This window comes from Drosophila suzukii (assembly GCF_043229965.1).
Source record: "Drosophila suzukii chromosome 2 unlocalized genomic scaffold, CBGP_Dsuzu_IsoJpt1.0 scf_2c, whole genome shotgun sequence".
In the NCBI taxonomy this organism is placed as follows: Eukaryota; Metazoa; Arthropoda; class Insecta; order Diptera; family Drosophilidae; genus Drosophila; species Drosophila suzukii.
The window spans coordinates 36375911-36394480 of NW_027255896.1; the positions used below are offsets into that span (position 1 = coordinate 36375911).

Here is an 18570-nt window from a genome sequence, read left to right on the forward strand (position 1 = left end):
GTTGTCTATTTAATGAATTCCGTATAAAGCTTACTTGCTGTAACGATAATTCTAGAAGACCATCAACAAAATCGTGGGCGGATAGAGGTATAGCGACTAGTGAGTCAGTAGGAGGAGACCAAGAAATATCAGGAAGATTAAAGTCACCCAAAACAATCAAAAGGTCACTGTTAGAAAGAAGGGATAGAACAGATTTTATCGCAGACAGGTGGTGCTCATAAATTATGAAATCAGAGCCAGGTGGAATATAGGAGCATGTAACAAATATTGAGAATGATTGCAAGGAAACTTTCACACTAACAAATTCAATTTCATTAGGAGTATCAGAGTGAATTCTCTCGGAAGTTAGGCTAGTGCTTACGGCAATCAGCACACCGCCTCCCCTACGTGAGGGGCGATCGGTCCTATGGGCATTAAAATTGTTTGACAGAACTTCATTGTCAGATATCTCTGGTTTCAGCCAAGTTTCCGTAAAAGCCAAAACATCAGCAGTAAATGCAGAGGAGTCAGCATAAAGCTTGGGTAGCTTCTTATTTAGTCCCCTAACATTTTGATAAGCCAAAACTAAACTTTTTAGTTTTTTGGCGCAGTGGAAGGTCTGTTATTTGTTCTCGGTTTATTGGGAACAAATTCTTTTATTACTAAATCATCATTAAGCCAAAAGCTTTCAGAAAGTAGTACCTTAAACACATCAGGCGGAGCAAATATTTTAAACGACGATATACTACGAGCATATGAAAATCTAAATTGCTCAACTGAAATATTCTCGGATGGGAATTTTTCACGAATAAATTCCAAAACATCCTCAGATGTGGTATCTGGGGTGAACCTCGAAACAAATAATTGTTTTCTTTGTGGAACAACTGATAATTTCTTACGTCCCCCAGCAGCAGATTGCACCTCACTAAGCTGAGAGCCAGAAACGGTAACTTCTGTACCTATAGATACGGTCGGCACCGTAGCCGGCACTGAAGGTTTTTTTACCGCCCGACTTCGAGAAGCAGTGACTTCACCTAAAACAGCTGTATCCATAGGCGCAGTGGGTTCACTTACCACAGTGTCAACAGAGACTGCTGCAGCCACCAAGTTCGGATTTGGGGTGGATACCGTGACCGTATTAACTGCCGCTAAGCTGGTTTTTTTACGTTTAGGCGACTCAGTTAGTAATTTTTTATTATTAAATTGGGCACAAACGGTATTGAACCCCTCATTGAGCTGTTTAAAAGCACCAGAGAGATTCAAAAGGCTGTCTCGAGTCTGCTTCATAAAGCCGATCATCTCAACAACCATTTCCTTGCATGATCCACATGACCACATGAGTCCAGAATTCTGATCAATGAAGTCTTTGACTCTACCAGTAAATCCTGCACATTTAACGTGCATTATCGACTCGCAGAGCCAGCAGAAAATAAAAGGGTCTTTAGTTGAAGACGAAAGAGTACAATTTTTCTTAGAGCAGACAAGAGCCATTTTAAGGAAATTAAATAAAATAAAATAATATATGAAAAATACCTCGAGTAAATTTGGCACTGGGATCAAATTCCAAAACCACAAAGGCACAAAACACGAAAAAAAATAAGAGCGCGAGATCGCGTAATAATTTAAATGTAAGAGAGCACGAGAGAAAAAAATCTTCTATCGATTGAGCGTTGCTTGACAACTTTACGCAGGAACAGTTACAATGTAAAGCAAGCAAGAGAGAGAGAGACAAGAGAATAGCACACCAAAAGTCTACCAGAAATTTGGCAGGTTCAGAGAGAGTTTAAGTTACAGTTGTAATATAGAGCGGGAGAGAGAGTGAAAATCAAAGAGTTTTAGCAAGTTTAGTGAGTATAAGAATTACACTAACAAAGCTAGGAGATTAAACAAATCTAATATAAATGTTAAAATAACTATAATCACTGGGAGATCTAGTAAAAAACACTAAACACACTAACCCAGCAGTTAGACTAAGCTTTGTTAATAAACAAACACAAAACACTCGCAAAAAATCACAGAATAGACAAAAATTCAGAGCACAAGAGTAAACACAACCGTTCACAAGCGACGCTAAATCGAAAGAATCGTTGTACTTTTGTTGGGTAAATTACGTTGCCCAGTTATGAAAGGATCTAAAGTTAATAACAACCGATTTATAAGGTCTTTATTAGTGGCAAGACGTGAGGTTTTACGTGTACGGTTAAGTCGGTACATCTTAACCGCCTTGTTCCTTGACTCCGCAGCTTCTTCTGATAGCTCCCCAATTGAAACGAATGCATATTGAATAACATCTGGAGCATGTATATTATATTATATTAATATAATGAACCTATTGCTGATACGAATTGCATATATATTTAAAAATAAATACAATAACACAACACATAATGACATAAAAATTACTCAGTTTTATAGTAAATACTTTTATTTTCAATATAAATTTTATTTTACGACAATTGTGACAGCTAATATTTAAGCTTCGTTTGCTGTAACGTGCAAGTTATATGACACATTATTTAGGGGCTCTTACCCAATTTATAAACAACTTTGAGCCGAGAGCTAATTTCCAAATACCTCTGACAGACCCGAGATAAATCCGTGGTCAGCTATTTCTGCCAAGCAGGCCTCCAAATCATTCCCACCCAGATCAATTTCACGCAGTCCGAATCAAACGGATGCTGTAAACATCCAAACCGATATTGTAAACAATCGGAGCCCCAAGCGAGCCCTGAGTCCGCTAACGTAAACAAAAGATCCCCAAAGCGAGTCTTGAGTCCGCTAACGTAAACAAAAAGATCCCTAAAGCGGTCCCTAAACTCCGCTAATGTAAACACCAATTTCCGGCCAAGATTGGACTTCGAATTTAATTGGCAAATTGCATCATCCTATTTTTCGACTCTCTTGAGTCATTCTCTTTATCAATTTTTGGGGATAAAATCTCTTAAGCCGAGGTTTGATTATTGATCATTGAACTAGAGATCAGGCAGTCCGTTTTTGAGATCCGAATCGAGCAGAACAATAATTCGAGAATAAATACAAGAGCAGTGAATTAAATAAGTTCGACCTATTGTAAAATTGTAATAGTGAATAAGTGATTGTTAGAAATAAAAATAAATTTTTTTTATCAATTCACTAGTGAGAAACTTAATTGGCGCCCAACGTGGGGCCGTGTGATTAAAAAATTTTAAAGCAAAGCTTTTAAATAAACCCCAAAAAAGTTTAAAAGCCAACAACCCGATACAACCGACGAATATATAAAGCCTGTGTTGATAAAAATAAGGTGAAAATTAATAAATGCAATAATCCCCTTAAACTCTATACAACCGGCAAAAAATAAAAAGTTTGTGTTGATCAAAAAATAATAAGGTGGAAAATAATTAATGGAATAATCCCCTTAAAATCTCAAATTACAAAATAGTGTTCGTAACATAAATTCACTGCTCGGACAAAATAAAAAATTTAAAAAGTGACAACAAAATTCATCGTAACAAATAACCATTGTGAAAAACAATTTAACTAAAAAAATATTGCAAACAGATTTTCGAAATCATCAACAAAAAGACATTTAAAGAATAAAGGCTGAAGGGCAATCCCTCGCCAAGAAATAAACACTGAAGAAAGAAGGAAGACACCAATTTAAAAACCCGAAGAAAGAAGGAAGACCCCAAGATACAAAAAAGGAAGGACGACCCCAAGCAGGATCATCATCCAAGAAAAACGACAACCCCAAAAACAACGACAAGAAAAATAAGGAGGACGATTCGTGAGCGATATAATCATTTTTTTATTATTATTATTTAATAAGAAATTTGTAAAAAGAAATATTATTATACAAAGTGGAAGAATTAATTTCTGATTTCGAAAATATTCTCAAAATGTCAGAACCTTCAACAAGCCAGAACGGAGCAAATAAAAGACTCCACATAAGTTCGCCTCAAGAACATCATCAGGCGATTACAAACAATACCATGTTAAATGTAGGAGATTTAATTAAACAAATTGTAAATTTTGAATTTAATCCATTAAAGGAAGAGATCGTTAACTTAAGATCGCAGCTTTCTCATAAAATTAAAACGGTTGAAGATTATCAGATAGAGATTATAGATCCAAATATAAAGTGCGACACATCTTATGAGATCATCAAATCTGTTAGGGAATATAAAGGAGAAGAAGATAAATATTTAAGCTGGAGAGAATCGGCTGAAATAGCCATGGGGCAATATGCCAGAGGGAGTGAAAGATTTTATTCCGCCCTATCAATATTAAGAAACAAAATAACGGGAATGGCAAACGATGCCTTAACCCATAACGGTACGGTATTAAATTTCGATGCCATAATGGCCAGACTTGACTTTGTCTTTAGCGACAAACGTCCTATTCATATTATTGAGCAGGAACTAAGTGTTTTGAGTCAGGGAAAATTATCAATTATGGATTATTATGGTATAGTTAATAGAAAGTTAACTCTAATTATTAATAAAACAATTATGACCTACGGGAGAAACAAACCGATAACAGCAGAAATGAATGAAAAACATAGTAAGACTGCTCTTAGAGTTTTCATTACCGGCCTAAACGGCCAAATTTCAGACACAATTTTCTCAATGAATCCACCTGACCTACCGAATGCAATGGTCATAGTTCAGGAGTTGGAAAGCAACAACATGAGGGCGCATTTCGCAAATAGTTTCTCAACCACTCAAAGAAAAAATAGTGAGCCAAACACTGGTGGAAATGGTCAAACGCATTTCAACCAAAAGCAAAGACAACAAAACAACAATTACAATAACCAGCGAAATAGTAATAATTTAAAGTTTAATCATGACAACAACCAGAACAAAAATAATTATGGTTATTATAATCAGAACAAAAATAATTCCTGGAACCAGGGTAGATTTAATAATAACCAACAAAATCAGTGGAACACCTATAGGCAGCCACAAAATAAGCCGGAACCAATGGAGGTAGACGAATCTATCCAGGTTCAGAATAGGGCTAACAACGGCTATAATCAAAACTATAATAAATATCAAAATAATAATTATAGCCAGAACAAGTGGGATCAAACAAAAAAATTTGAGACCCAGAACACTCAGCAAGGACAAGCCCAAAATAAAAGGGTACCAACTGGAACTGTTAACCAACCGGCTAACAAGACAATGAGACTAAACACCATTGAGGAGAACCATTTTTTAGACAAAAGTCAGGAGTAGGCTTACCCTACTTATTTAGAAATGACCCGAAAATAAATAAAAAATTAAAAATATTAATTGACACTGGGGCAACCTCGTGTTATATTAGAACTGAAGTTTACAAAAATAAGAATGAGCTTCCAATATACAAAAGAGTATCCACAGTGAATGGATATTCAATTATTAAATATTATCATATGATAACTATTTTTGATACACGATATACTTTTTATGAAATAGAAGGGCTAGACTCAGATCTACTGATCGGCTATAACCTATTGAAAAAATAGGAGCTGTGATTGATACAGCTAAGGGAGTTATTAAATATAACGGAATAGAAGAGAAATTAAATTATGACAACGGAAACAATTTAAACCAACATTCTTTAACAGAAGAAAACACCATTCTTCCATTAAAAGAATTTATATTAAAAAAATACTTTGACGAAAAGGCTCAAATCAGATCCGAATCTGAAATGGGTACTCAAAGCGAATTTAGTTTGGGATATACAAATCCTGAACACGCCGTCGTTGAAATATCCGACAAAAATAAAAGTTTGGAATTTAAAAATTCCGAACACGCCGTCGTTGAAATATCCGACAAAAATAAAAGTTTGGAATTTAAAAATTCTGAACACGCCGTCGTTGAACTATCCGACAATCAAACAATAAACAAAATAAAAATATCATCTGCAGATCAAAGAAAAGATCTGGAGAATGAAATATTAAATATTATAAATGAAGAGCATTCAAAAATAAATATGCAGATTCCTTTTAGGACAGATATACGCGGTGAAATAAACACCGTAAATGATAGGGCCATTTACAGCAAACAACACCCTTATGCTCTATCAGCTTCAGATTTTGTAAATTCTGAAATAAGTCGAATGCTAAAAGAAGAAATTATAAGGCCAAGTATAAGTCCTTATAATTCCCCTGTACTAGTGGTACCAAAAAAGGGTTTCAATGAAGATGGAACTCCAAAACAAAGACTCGTAATTGACTATAAAAAACTAAATAAAAATACTATACCTGATAGGTATCCAATGCAGGACCCTTCAGTGATTTTATCAAATCTCGGAAAAGCCAAATACTTTTCAACAATTGACTTGGAATCTGGATTTCATCAGATTCTCATGAACGAACCTGACATACAAAAAACCTCATTTTCAATAAATAATGGGAAATACGAATTCCTAAGAATGCCTTTCGGTTTGACAAACGCTCCTAGAATATTCCAACGAGCGATGGACGATATTTTGAGAGAACAAGTGGGTAAAACATGTCATGTTTATATGGATGACATAATCATATTTTCAAAAACAATTGAGCAACATTACAAAGACCTAATTGTCATTATTAAAATTTTTCTGAACGCAAACATGAAAATTTCGATTGAAAAATCAAAGTTCTTTAAATTAGAAACAAACTTTCTCGGTTACGTTGTTTCTCACAATGTGAACAAAACCGATCCCGAAAAAATTTCAACGATTGTAAAATATCCGATCCCTAAAAATATTCGAGAGCTTAGAAGCTTCCTAGGCCTTACAGGATATTACAGAAAATTTGTGCAAAATTACGCAAAGATAGCTAAACCTTTAACAAAATATTTAGAAGGCCAAAACGGCAAAGTATCTAAAAAAGCATCACGTAAAACTTTAATACAGTTTGATGATTCAGCTGTAAGAGCGTTTAACGAGCTCAAAGAAAATTTAATTGCACAAGTAGAACTAGTACAACCGGACTATAATAAAAAATTTTCCCTAACAACTGACGCGTCTGACTTAGCAACTGGTGCGGTTCTTTCTCAGGAAGGAAAACCAATCACATTTATTTCAAAAACTCTAACCAAAACTGAACAATTATACGCGACAAATAAAAAGGAACTTTTAGCCATAGTATGGGCTTTTAAAAATCTTCGTCATTACTTATATGGGGTTAACAACATCGAGATCTATACCGATCACCAACCTCTTTCAGCTTTCTCAAAAAAATCCAAATATCGAAATGAAAAGATGGTATTCTTTTATTAAAAGCTATTCACCCAAAATAATTTATAAGCCAGGAGCAACAAATGTTGTTGCGGACGCTTTATCAAGTATACAAATTAATAACTTAACGGAAAGTAATGAATCGGTCTCAGATCAAAATACTCAGCATTCAGCAGAGAGTAGTTTTGGTAATGTTATACAAGAAACCCGAAAACCCTTAAACCAGTTTAAGCAACAATTGCTAATAGCAACGGGGAGGTAAACAATACATGAGTCGATTAATGTATTCGGAAATACTAGACATATAATAGAGTACGATACTCCAGAAAATTTAATATCAATATTAAGAGAATATATTCCACCCAATATAACAATAGGAGTTCACTGTACTCTAGAAGATTTTTATAGAATTCAAAAACCACTTAAAGACAATTTTATAAATACATTTTTATACACTAAGACATTTGTCCAGGATGTCGAAGATGTCACAGATCCGTGATTATCACAGAAACTCATTGTAGAGCTCATAGAGGGCTTGATGAAAATTATAAGCAAATAACTAGACTCTATTATTGGCCTAATTTATACAAAAAGCTTAAGGAATTTGTAAAGAATTGCACAATCTGCAATCAAAACAAATACAACAGACACCCAGTACAGATTCCTATCAGTCAAGCGCCCATTCCAGAAAGAGAAGGTGAAAATTTGCATCTTGACATATATTACGCCCAAAATCTTATATTCATTACTTGTATAGATTCCTATTCGAAATATTTGGTCGTAAAAGAAATCCCTAACAAACTAAATATAGAAAATAAAGTTTCAGAAATTTTACAACAATTTCCATTAGCCAAATCTTTGATGATAGATAACGAACCAAGTTTCTCTTCATCCCAATTCAAATCCTTTGCTCAAAGAAATGGGATATCTCTATTCTTTGCAGATCCTCGACATAGTACGTCCAACGGACAAATAGAAAGGGCACACTCTACTTTAACAGAAATTGCTCGCTGCATTAAAGATGAGCTTAATTTAGTTGATTATTCCGAAATTATTATTAAAGCAGCAAAAAATTTATTTTATCAATTCACTCAATAACCAACCAACGACCTTTTGACATACTATTTAATAAAATCAAACACGAAGATATGCCTAAATTATTGCAACAAGCTCAAGAGAAAATGTTGCATTTCCACAATAAAGATAGACAAAATAAGAATTATCACGTAGGAGAGGTAATTTACGAAAAGAAACATGGGGAAAGAAACAAGCTAAATTCTAGATACAAAAAACAAGTAGTTAAGGAAAATCTCCCTAATAAAGTTATTATAAATAACAGAAACCGTACGATTCATAAAGATAATATAAAATAATTTGTTTCAAATTACAGCTGGTAGCTACAACCAAATCCGAAATTATGGATTACACGAACCATGATTTCCTTCTTTGCAAGGATACCAAAGATGTTCTTATTTATGAATCATACGCAGATTTATTTCATATAACTAATATAAGTCTTTATAGAGATATAATTAATCTTGAAACAGAATTTCTGAAGAGTCACGACAGCAACAATTTTCTTTGGGAAATATCCCACGATTTAAAAATTATCCAAATACTTATCTCCCAAATTATACCCAGTAGATCGAAAGGAGGCATTAATGAAACAGGCACTATTTGGAAATGGATAGCGGGAACACCAGATCATGATGATTTCATAACTGTCCAAAATAAAATCGATGATTTAATACAAAATAATAACGATCAATTCGTTATTAATTCTAATATATTTAAAGAGATAAAATCTTTATCTGAAGAATTCAAAGCAGCCTTTAAAGATCAAGAAATTCCGCTTAGAAAATATCGTCTGCGTTTGCTTACTTACGATCTTATGAATTTAATGGACACAATTACACTCGCCAAAATCGATGTATTTAATACTAAAATTCTAAACAACGACGATATACAAGAAATTTATAAACACGAAAATAGACCTGAAGTTATAACAGACCTTTTGGATATATCTGAATTTAAAATCGCTTTGCATCAAGATCTTATTATAATTTACATAAAATACCCTATTATTACCGATCGCTGTGACGTTTACAATTCAAGATCCATTTCACATGATGATGGAAAATTATTAATTGATAATCACGTCGCAAAATGTAGAAATAAGTACTATGTAATGTCTAATTTTAAGACAGAAATATTTAACAATTATTGCACACTTAACCCAGAAGGTTCTTGTTTCACCAGATTACTAAATGGAGAAAAATCTTTTTGTAACAAAATCAGAGAAAAAAATAAAAAAGTAGATGTAATCCAAGATGGAGTCATTTTTGTAAATGGAGAAAATACAGTTAAGGACACTCATTTAAATGGGTCATATTTAATTACTTTTAATGGCACCTCTATAATTAATAATATTTCCTACACCAATGTAGACAATAAGATATTGGAATACATCACAGCTCGAAAATATACAGATTTTTATACCCGTTACTCGTAGAGTAAAAGGGTATACTAGATTCGTCGGAAAGTATGTAACAGGCAGAAGGAAGCGTTTCCGACCCCATAAAGTATATATATTCTTGATCAGGATCACTAGCCGATTCGATCTAGCCATGTCCGTCTGTCCGTCTGTCTGTCCGGATGAACGCTGAGATCTCGGAAACTATGAGGGCTAGGCTATTGAGATTTGGCGTAAAGATTCCTGAGCTTCTTACGCAGCGCAAGTTTGTTTCAGTAGACTGCCACGCCCACAAACCGCCCGAAACTGTAACTTCTACAGTTTTGATGTTAGATAGAAAATTTTAACTGAAATGTATTGTTCTCATCAATACCTATCGATTGACCTAAAAAAAATTTGCCACGCCCACTTAAACGCCCACAAACCGCGAAAACCTGTGACGCCCACAATTTGCATGCTAGATAAAAAATTTTAAATGAAATGTATTTGTGTCGTCAATACCTATCGATTGCTCCAAAAATAAATTTACCACGCCCACTCTAACGCCCATAACGCTTAAATCTGTCTACCGCTGGTAGGTGGCGAATTTTAATCTCGCTTTGCTGCTTGCATATCTCCATTTCCCTTTGAGTAACGGGTATCTGATAGTCGAGGTACTCGACTATAGCGTTCTTCCTTGTTTAATATCCGAATATATTATATCTAATGATTCGGAACTCTCATTTGATAATATTAACATACTAAATCCATTTATTCAAATTAAACAAACTCAAATACCAGTTACGTTAATATTAATCATATTAGCATTAATATATTTAATTATTATGATTATAATCAAATTCAGAAAATTTTTAATATTCAAATTCGTATAGAAATCGAACCAGAAAGCAATATTTCCGATATTGAGATAAATAATACACCCGACAATGAAAATACCCTAGAAGAAAATATCATTGTCGAACTAACCAATCAATTACATTCAATATACCCAACAGTTCCAATGAATCGGGACGATTCAATTTAGAATGGGGGGAGTTATATGACACATTATTTAGGGGCTCTTACCCAATTTATAAACAACTTTAAACCGAGAGCTAATTTCCAAATAACTCTGACAGACCCGAGATAAATCCGTGGTCAGCTATTTCTGCCAAGCAGGCCTCCAAATCATTCCCACCCAGATCAATTTCACGCAGTCCGAATCAAACGGATGCTGTAAACATCCAAACCGATATTGTAAACAATCGGAGCCCCAAGCGAGCCCTGAGTCCGCTAACGTAAACAAAAGATCCCCAAAGCGAGTCCCGAGTCCGCTAACGTAAACAAAGAGATCCCCAAAGCGGTTCCTAAACTCCGCTAATGTAAACACCAATTTCCGGCCAAGATTGGACTTCGAATTTAATTGGCAAATTGCATCATCCTATTTTCCGACTCTCTTGAGTCATTCTCTTTATCAATTTTGGGGATAAAATCTCTTAAGCCGAGGTTTGATTATTGATCATTGAACTAGAGATCAGGCAGTCCGTTTTTGAGATCCGAATCGAGCAGAACAATAATTCGAGAATAAATACAAGAGCAGTGAATTAAATAAGTCCGACCTATTGTAAAATTGTAATAGTGAATAAGTGATTGTTAGAAATAAAAATACATTTTTTTAATCAATTCACTAGTGAGAAACTTAGTTTGCACGTGTATTCGTAGCGCGTACAAATTAGAGAGACCAAAAATTAAATTAACTTTCGTTTTATTGCTTTGTTAAGAAATATTTTTAAGACAAAAAATCACCAATTTAAGACTTTTTTTTTTTTGGCCTATGAAATCAACCACTGTGCACTGGTGGGGATAAAAAACAATCGTGTGAATCTATTGGTACCTTTAGCTGCAAGTGTCTAGCACTTAGCAGAATCTTTGAGGTGCAGAAAATCTCTGAGTCCCTTACCACTAGTGGGGGAAGACAACAGAGAGGTTTAACCAATTGTTCCGCAAAGAATCATATTGGCTCGAAAGACCCAAATGAAAGGGTGATCCCAAAATAAGGAAAAAACAACCTTTACGTTTGAGTTCTGTATAAATACGGACTTTTATTTTTCTAGGTCTTCGCTTACGTAACTAACATGAAATTCTTATAATATATTTAGCTATGGTCTACCCAAATACCACATTTGTTTGCTTGAGTTGGAGCCTTATCAACGGACTCCCTCTACGCCACCCTTTGTGCAGTGTGAGAACTATATCTATGGTCAGGCTCAAGTGGCCTGTACTTAAGATTACAATTGTTCGGCACTGTACTCTTGTAGGTTTTAAGTTACAGATCGTAATTTAAGGCCCTAGATATATTTAAATGTTGACATGAACAGAGCTCATAAAACCTTAAATTTATGGCAATAAGTGTTCTTCTTGAACACTGTGTGAGCGAGAAACAAGCGGCGAATTCGTACAAAACCTCTTCTGGAATCAGAACAGCTGAGCTACTGGAAATCGTACACAGCGACGTGGGCGAACCCATGCAAAAAGAATCTATGGGCGGATGCATTTGCGAAGATACATTTAATGAAGCTTTCGTCCGCCGCCGAGAATTACACTGGCAAGAAAATAAAGATGCTACAATCTGACAACGGAACGGAATACTGTAACAAGGAACTTGACGCCTATCTAGGAAAGAACGGGATAAACCGAAGACTAAGTACACCACATACCCCAAGCAAAACGGCCTAGCAGAAAAACAAAACAGGACGCTAGTCGAGATGGCCAGATTAATGATAAGGCAAGCAGGAGCACCTGCCACTTTTTAGGCGGAAGCCGAGAACTCAGCGTGCTTCACACGTAACCGATGTCCAGCAGCAGGCTTGTCAGGAGATATTCCCTATTCCTACTTGACAAAGAAAATTGTGGCACAACAGTGTCACACTTGGTGCATTTGACACTCAAAGCGAACGGTCGTGTTTTTTCTGCGCTCCGAATTTTTATTTGTTTTTGTGTTTGCCTAGGACTGCCTACATCAAAACTGTAAAGATACAGTGCTATTTTGCGTTGTTGTTTTCTGTAGGCACATTGACTACATTACGCTCCCGCTCTCCCGAATACTCTCCCTCGAAATTTTGTTTCTGTGATTTCTATTGTTTTCTTTTATGCGTTGTCCGTCGTAGCTAATGTGCTGCTTGGTATTGTTGCTTTTGCATGCGCATCAACTGCATTAAATTCCCGCTCTCTCGCAATGGCTCATACACTCAGGGAAAAACGCCGTGCTAAAAAGAAGTACAAACAGCCTTGACTTAAGAACGATTTAATGCTGAACTTTCTGAGAACGTTCGTACTGAAAAATTCTTAAATTGAGTACAATTTGGATTCAAATAAGATCAAGCAGAAAAAATTCTTAAATGAATTACGGAAGTATTCAAATCAAGATTAAAAATATTTAGTTCAAGACTGAACACAACTTAATAATATCACAAACATTGTTTGCCACGTTTTTTTTAAATAAAAATAAATATCTGGGTACAGATTTGGAACTGTCGACTGTCGAACATTGTAAGCGATAGGTAGAATAAGTATTGTAAGGAAAATCTAGTATTTGTTAATTTATCCGATCTCGTATGGATTTCTTGGCCCTTGAAGTGTGGGCCTACTAATTTCGATCTAGTGAATGCCGCCAAAAAATGTGCTTCTCATTGTCTTGTGAATCGTAGGAGGGCACACTGCGGTAAGATTAAGTTAGTTTGAAATGTATGACGCTGATTTGAATTGTTAACAGAATAAAACGATCGCCCCGAGTGATCGCCCCGATCGCACGCCGCACGCACACCAGGCGCACGCCGCCCTTGAAGTTCACCCTCTCTTCGGACTTACGCGTGTGGGGTAGTCGTTAAGAAGGCAACTCCATATGATGCAAGACATTTCCTTTTATTCGCAGTCCTAGGGAGACTGCAAGGGCAACTTGAGCTGGAGGACGGCTTGACGACCAGCTAGAGAGTTGGCAGGACCACTTCCCGCACCAGTAGAGGAGTCGCAGCCAGCAACATAGAGAGGCGCAGACAGCGCCGAACACGGCGGAGTCGCAGTCAGCGACAGGGAGACGCGGGTAGCGTCCGCAGTCAGCGGTCAGACAGCAGTGGCGAGGATCGTTCCCTTCGCAACCCGAGTGAGTAACCTCACGGCCTTTTTGCAGTCAGCGAAGACGGAGCAGCACCTGCGGAACCCAACGCTAATGGGGGAGCTTGTGGCGAAGCTTCCTACGAGCAAGAGAGTTGACTGGGCCAGGCACGCTGCATCGATCGAGCCCTTTCCCACTGTAGCGCACTTCAGCGCGTGGCTGCAGGAGTACGCAAACGTCGTGTGTACGGTTTTGGACGTCGAGGGAAAGGAGCCGAGGCGTCGAATTCTGCATGCGAGCGTCGACCAGAACGGAGTAGGGTAGGTGGAGCATGGTGAGGAGGCATCGGCTCTGCTTCACGTGCTTACGGAGTGGACATACGACCAGAACCTGCGATGTACCACGGATGCCGCAGATTGCATCACCGTCTGCTACATGGCGATGAAGACGTTAGGTCGACGAGATTTCCAGGGCGTGCATAAGGATGCGCGTCTGCCGATGAAGCCCTACATCAACGTGGTGCCTAAGTTGCTCATCGGACTGGACCATGGACATTTGGGATTGCCACATAGGACGAGGCGGTTTGCCAGAGAGGGACCGTATGCGGCCGCAACCGAGCTTGGATGGGTTGTGTTTGGGCCAGTAAGTGGGCAATCGACTACGCCGTCACCGAGGTCCTGCCTTCTAGCCGTGTCAATGGATGATACTATGGAACAGATGGTGGAGGACTACTTCGAGATGGAAAGCTTTGGTGTGAAGCTTGCGCCACAGGTCGCAGCCAGCGATGACGCGCGGGCACAAAGGATCCTCGAAGACACCACGGTGAAAGTGGGGCGTCGCTACCAGACGTGATTACTCTGGAAGGACGACTACGCTATGCTGCAACGGAGCTACGAGATGGCGCACAGGCGGCTGATCAATGTTGAGAAGAAGTTGAAGCGCAACGGGCAGTTGGCGTTGGAATACGATCGTATCATCAAGGATTACGTATCCAAAGGATATGCGAGGAAGCTGCAGCAGGAAGAGGTCGCGGTGACGAGCGACCGGCTATGGTATTTGCCACATTTTAACCGAAAACCCGAACAAGCCCGGTAAGGTCCGATTGGTGTTCGATGCTGCAGCCAAGGTTGGAGGAACCTCGCTTAATTCGGCGCTGGACTAGGGGCCTCAGCATTACAATCCCTTGCCAGCCGTGCTCTTCCACTTCAGGGAAAGAGCAGTCGGAGTCTGCGGTGACATCAAGGAGATGTTCCACCAATAGCTGATCCGACCCGAGGATCGATGTTCCCAACGATTCCTTTGGAGAGATGGCAACGACGATCGAGACCCGGATGTGTACGAGATGAACGTAATGACGTTTGGAGCAGCCTGCTCGCCGAGCGCTGCGCATTACGTAAAGACGGTGAATGCCCTGAAGTTTCAAGGCTATCATCGACCACCACTACGTCGATGACTATGTGGACAGTTTCGCTACAGAGAGCGAAGCTAAAAGTGTATCTACACGAGTGAAGGAGCTACATGCGGAGGCTATATTCGAATTATGCCAGTTTTCATCGAGCTCACCCATCGTGGAAGCGGCGTTGGGACCACCTGGACAAGTCCAGAGCGTCGGATGGGGTGAGGCTGACCAAAAGATCCTTGGAATGCGCTGGCAGGTAGCCACGGACGACTTCAGATTCAACGTGGAGTATCACCGAGTGCCAAGCAGTGTTCTAAGTGGAGATCGAGTCCCTACAAAGAGGGAGTATTTGAGTCTGCTGATGTCAACGTTCGACCCATTGGGATTCCTGTGCTGCCTGATGATTACAGCGAAGCTGTTGTTGAAAGAGATCTGGAGGCAGAAGATCCAGTGGGACGAACCACTACCGGAGGAGATAGGCAAAGCCTTTGAGGCCTGGCGCAAGTAGATGGACGCCGTGGGACAGTTCCGATGCCCTCGTCACTATTTCGGGCATGGAGCCCGGACCATCGAGTTGCACGTGTTCGTGGATGTAAGTCAATCTGCATTCGCGGCGGTGGCCTATTAGAGGGTCACGTACGAGGATGACAACGTGCGGGTTAGCTTCGTGTGCGCAAAGACGAAGTGCGCGCCGATGAGACCCCAAGGTTGGAGCTGCAGGCAGCGGTTCTTGGAACCAGACTGATGAACACTGTTAAGGAGAAGCACAGTGTGGACATCAGTCAGACGGTGTTGTGGACGGACTCAAAAACGGTGCTGAGATGGATCGGCAGTACCCACCGCCGGTACAACCAGTTTGTTGGCAACCGAGTGGCGGAGATTTTGAAGTCGTCGAAGGTTTCCCAGTGGAGATGGGTACCTACAGCTGACAACGCAGCGGATGATGCGACGCGGTCGCAGAATAATGCTGACCTTAGCCCGGAATCACGTTGGCTAAGCGGACCCGCATTTTTGAGGCAGCCAGTAAGCGGCTGGCCGGCGCCTGAGGAGGGAACTAAGCGTGTTCCAGATGCGCCTGAGGAGGGAACTAAGCGTGTTCCAGATGCGCGTGATGAAGAGGAGATGCCCAGTGAGTTTGCATTGGTAGCCGCGAATGAATTCGTCATTCCGTTCCAGAGATTCTCGAGCTTCAGTCGCCTGGTCAGGACCACAGCATGGGTCTTGAGGTTTGCGCGTTGGTGTCGCAAGCAGAGAAGCGAAATCGAGGAGTACGGACTCACTGCATCGGAGTGTGAGGCCGCGGAGAACCTGTTAGTCAGACAGGCCCAGTTGGAATCGTTCCCCGACGAGATGAGGTCGGCGGAATGCGGAAAGGACGTCGCCAGCTCGAGTGAGATTCGAGCGCCTTACGTGGATGAACACGGAGTTCTGCGAGTTTATGGCAGAGTTGATGTCGCGCTGTGCATGCCGTACAGTGCGCCTTGTTCACGTGCTTGAAGACAAGGGCGATTCATCTGAAGCTGGCGCATGACCTGTCGACGGATTTCTGCATAATAGCGATCAGGAACTTCGTCTGCCGTAGAGGACCAGTACATAGACTGCGGAGTGATAACGGCAAGAACTTCGTGGGAGCTGACAGGGAGGCCAAGCGATTTGGAGACGTGTTCGAGACGGAGAGGATACAGAGTGAGTTGTCCAGCGGAGTATGGGAGCGGATGGTGCAGTGCGTCAAACGAGTGCTGCGCCATACCCTGAAGGAAGTCGCGCCGAGGGATCATGTGTTGGAGAGTTTCCTGATCGAGGCGGAGAATGTGGTCAACTCGCGTCCACTCACCCACTTGCCGGTGGATGCGGACCAAGAGGCGCCGTTGACGCCAAACGATCTGCTCATGGGAGCAGCTAACCTGCCGAATACGCCTGGATTGGATGCGGAGCTGCCCAAGGAGGGTTTTACGCGAAAGCAGTGGAGGATTGTTCGCATGCTGCGAGACCGTTTCTGGAGGAGGTGGGTCCTGGAGTAAATGCGAAGAACGGAGCCCATCCGCCAGGGCGATATGGTCTTCGTCTGCGATCCTGCCTTGCCCAGACGAGAGTGGCGCAAGGGCATCGTGGAGGAGGTCTACAGCGGAGCTGATGGAGTCGTCAGACACGCCACTGTGCGCGTGAACGACAATGGCCTATCTCGGACAATTTTGCGGCCCGTCTCAAAACTTGCAGTTTTCGATTTGAGTGAAGCGGTTCTTCACGGGGTCGGGGTTGTCGACGGTCGAGCATTGTAATCGATAGGTAGAATAAGTATTGTAAGGAAAATCTAGAATTTGTTAATTTATCCGATCTCGTATTGATTTCTTGGCTCTTGAAGTGTGGGCCTACTAATATCGGTCTAGTGAGTGCCGCCAAAAAATGTGCTTCTCATTGTCTTGTGAATCGTAGGAGGGCACACTGCGGTAAGATTAAGTTAGTTTGAAATGTATGAGGCTGATTTGAATTGTTAACAGACTAAAACGATCGCCCCGAGCGATCGCCCCGATCGCACGCCGCACGCACACCAGGCGCACGCCGCCCTTGAAGTTCACCCTCTCTTCGGACCTACGCGTGTGGGGTAGTCGTTAAGAAGGCAACTCCATATGATGCAAGACAGGATCAGATAATAACTGGAAACATCCTTATATACTTGCAATTAATTTAATTACGTACTAAAATTTTATTATTTCTCAAAGGGTGTCAAAATCTTCTTCTTCGATAAAGGGCAAGGTCATGAAATTATTTGATTAAAACAAAGTTATATACATTTATAGCTAGCATTTTTAAATGAAAATTTAAAAACATATATTTTCATTTTAATAAATGTTAAATTTTAATCGGCTGACCGTAGCTTTTGGATTTCTTGACGTCCTCGCCGTTCTTTTAAAAATCCTAGAACGGTCACACTTGGCTTAAAAGCGTCTCAGTTGACCCAAGCGTTTTCGCGGCACATTGTGAATAAACTTGAAGTGTACATACATACGTAAAACAAAAAAAATATAAAAATGACTGAAGAAGAATGTGGAGAGGATCCACTATATAAACTTTTCAAAAAGATGAAAATTGAGGAAGTGCATACATTTCTAACAGTTAAGAAAAGCACGCGTTTTTTGGTGCAATTGTAATATTAATACATAGCGGTAAAACATTGTGTATGTGTATATGTGTGTACGTGTGTACTTTTTGCGATTCAGAAACGCATCCCTGTCCGTTTTGTTTTATAAATTATAAAATATATCTTAACTTTAAATGTGTAGAATGTACATAAATACGTTTGTAATAAGCGGTAAAACGGTACGGGGGTGTTTGTATTCCTCTTTTTTATGTAAACGAAAAGTTGCCAATTTCCGTAAAATTATATACATATGTATGTACACTTGTTTGTACGTATGCACTTTTTACGCGTGAAACACGTGCTTAAAG

General features: G+C 39.7%; 1 protein-coding gene across 1 annotated transcript; it reads left to right on the forward strand.

Moving 5' to 3' along the window:
* The first annotated feature begins 15631 nt into the window (after positions 1-15631).
* LOC139354440 (uncharacterized) lies at positions 15632-17144 on the forward strand. The gene is made up of 3 exons (XM_070998676.1): positions 15632-15715; positions 15787-16569; positions 16623-17144. Exons 1-3 carry the CDS (start codon positions 15632-15634, stop codon positions 17142-17144), a joined length of 1389 nt encoding a protein of 462 aa, XP_070854777.1.
* The last annotated feature ends 1426 nt before the right edge of the window (positions 17145-18570 follow it).

What these genes read in the sequence shown, in the direction of transcription:
- LOC139354440 (XM_070998676.1), top strand. Translation starts at nt 15,632, where the DNA reads ATGGACGCCGTGGGACAGTTCCGATGCCCTCGTCACTATTTCGGGCAT. An exon ending in AGTTGCACGTGTTCGTGGAT is followed by an intron (nt 15,716 to 15,786) that starts GTAAGTCAATCT and finishes CGTGCGGGTTAG; the next exon opens with CTTCGTGTGCGCAAAGACGA. An exon ending in TTCTGCGAGTTTATGGCAGA is followed by an intron (nt 16,570 to 16,622) that starts GTTGATGTCGCG and finishes ACGTGCTTGAAG; the next exon opens with ACAAGGGCGATTCATCTGAA.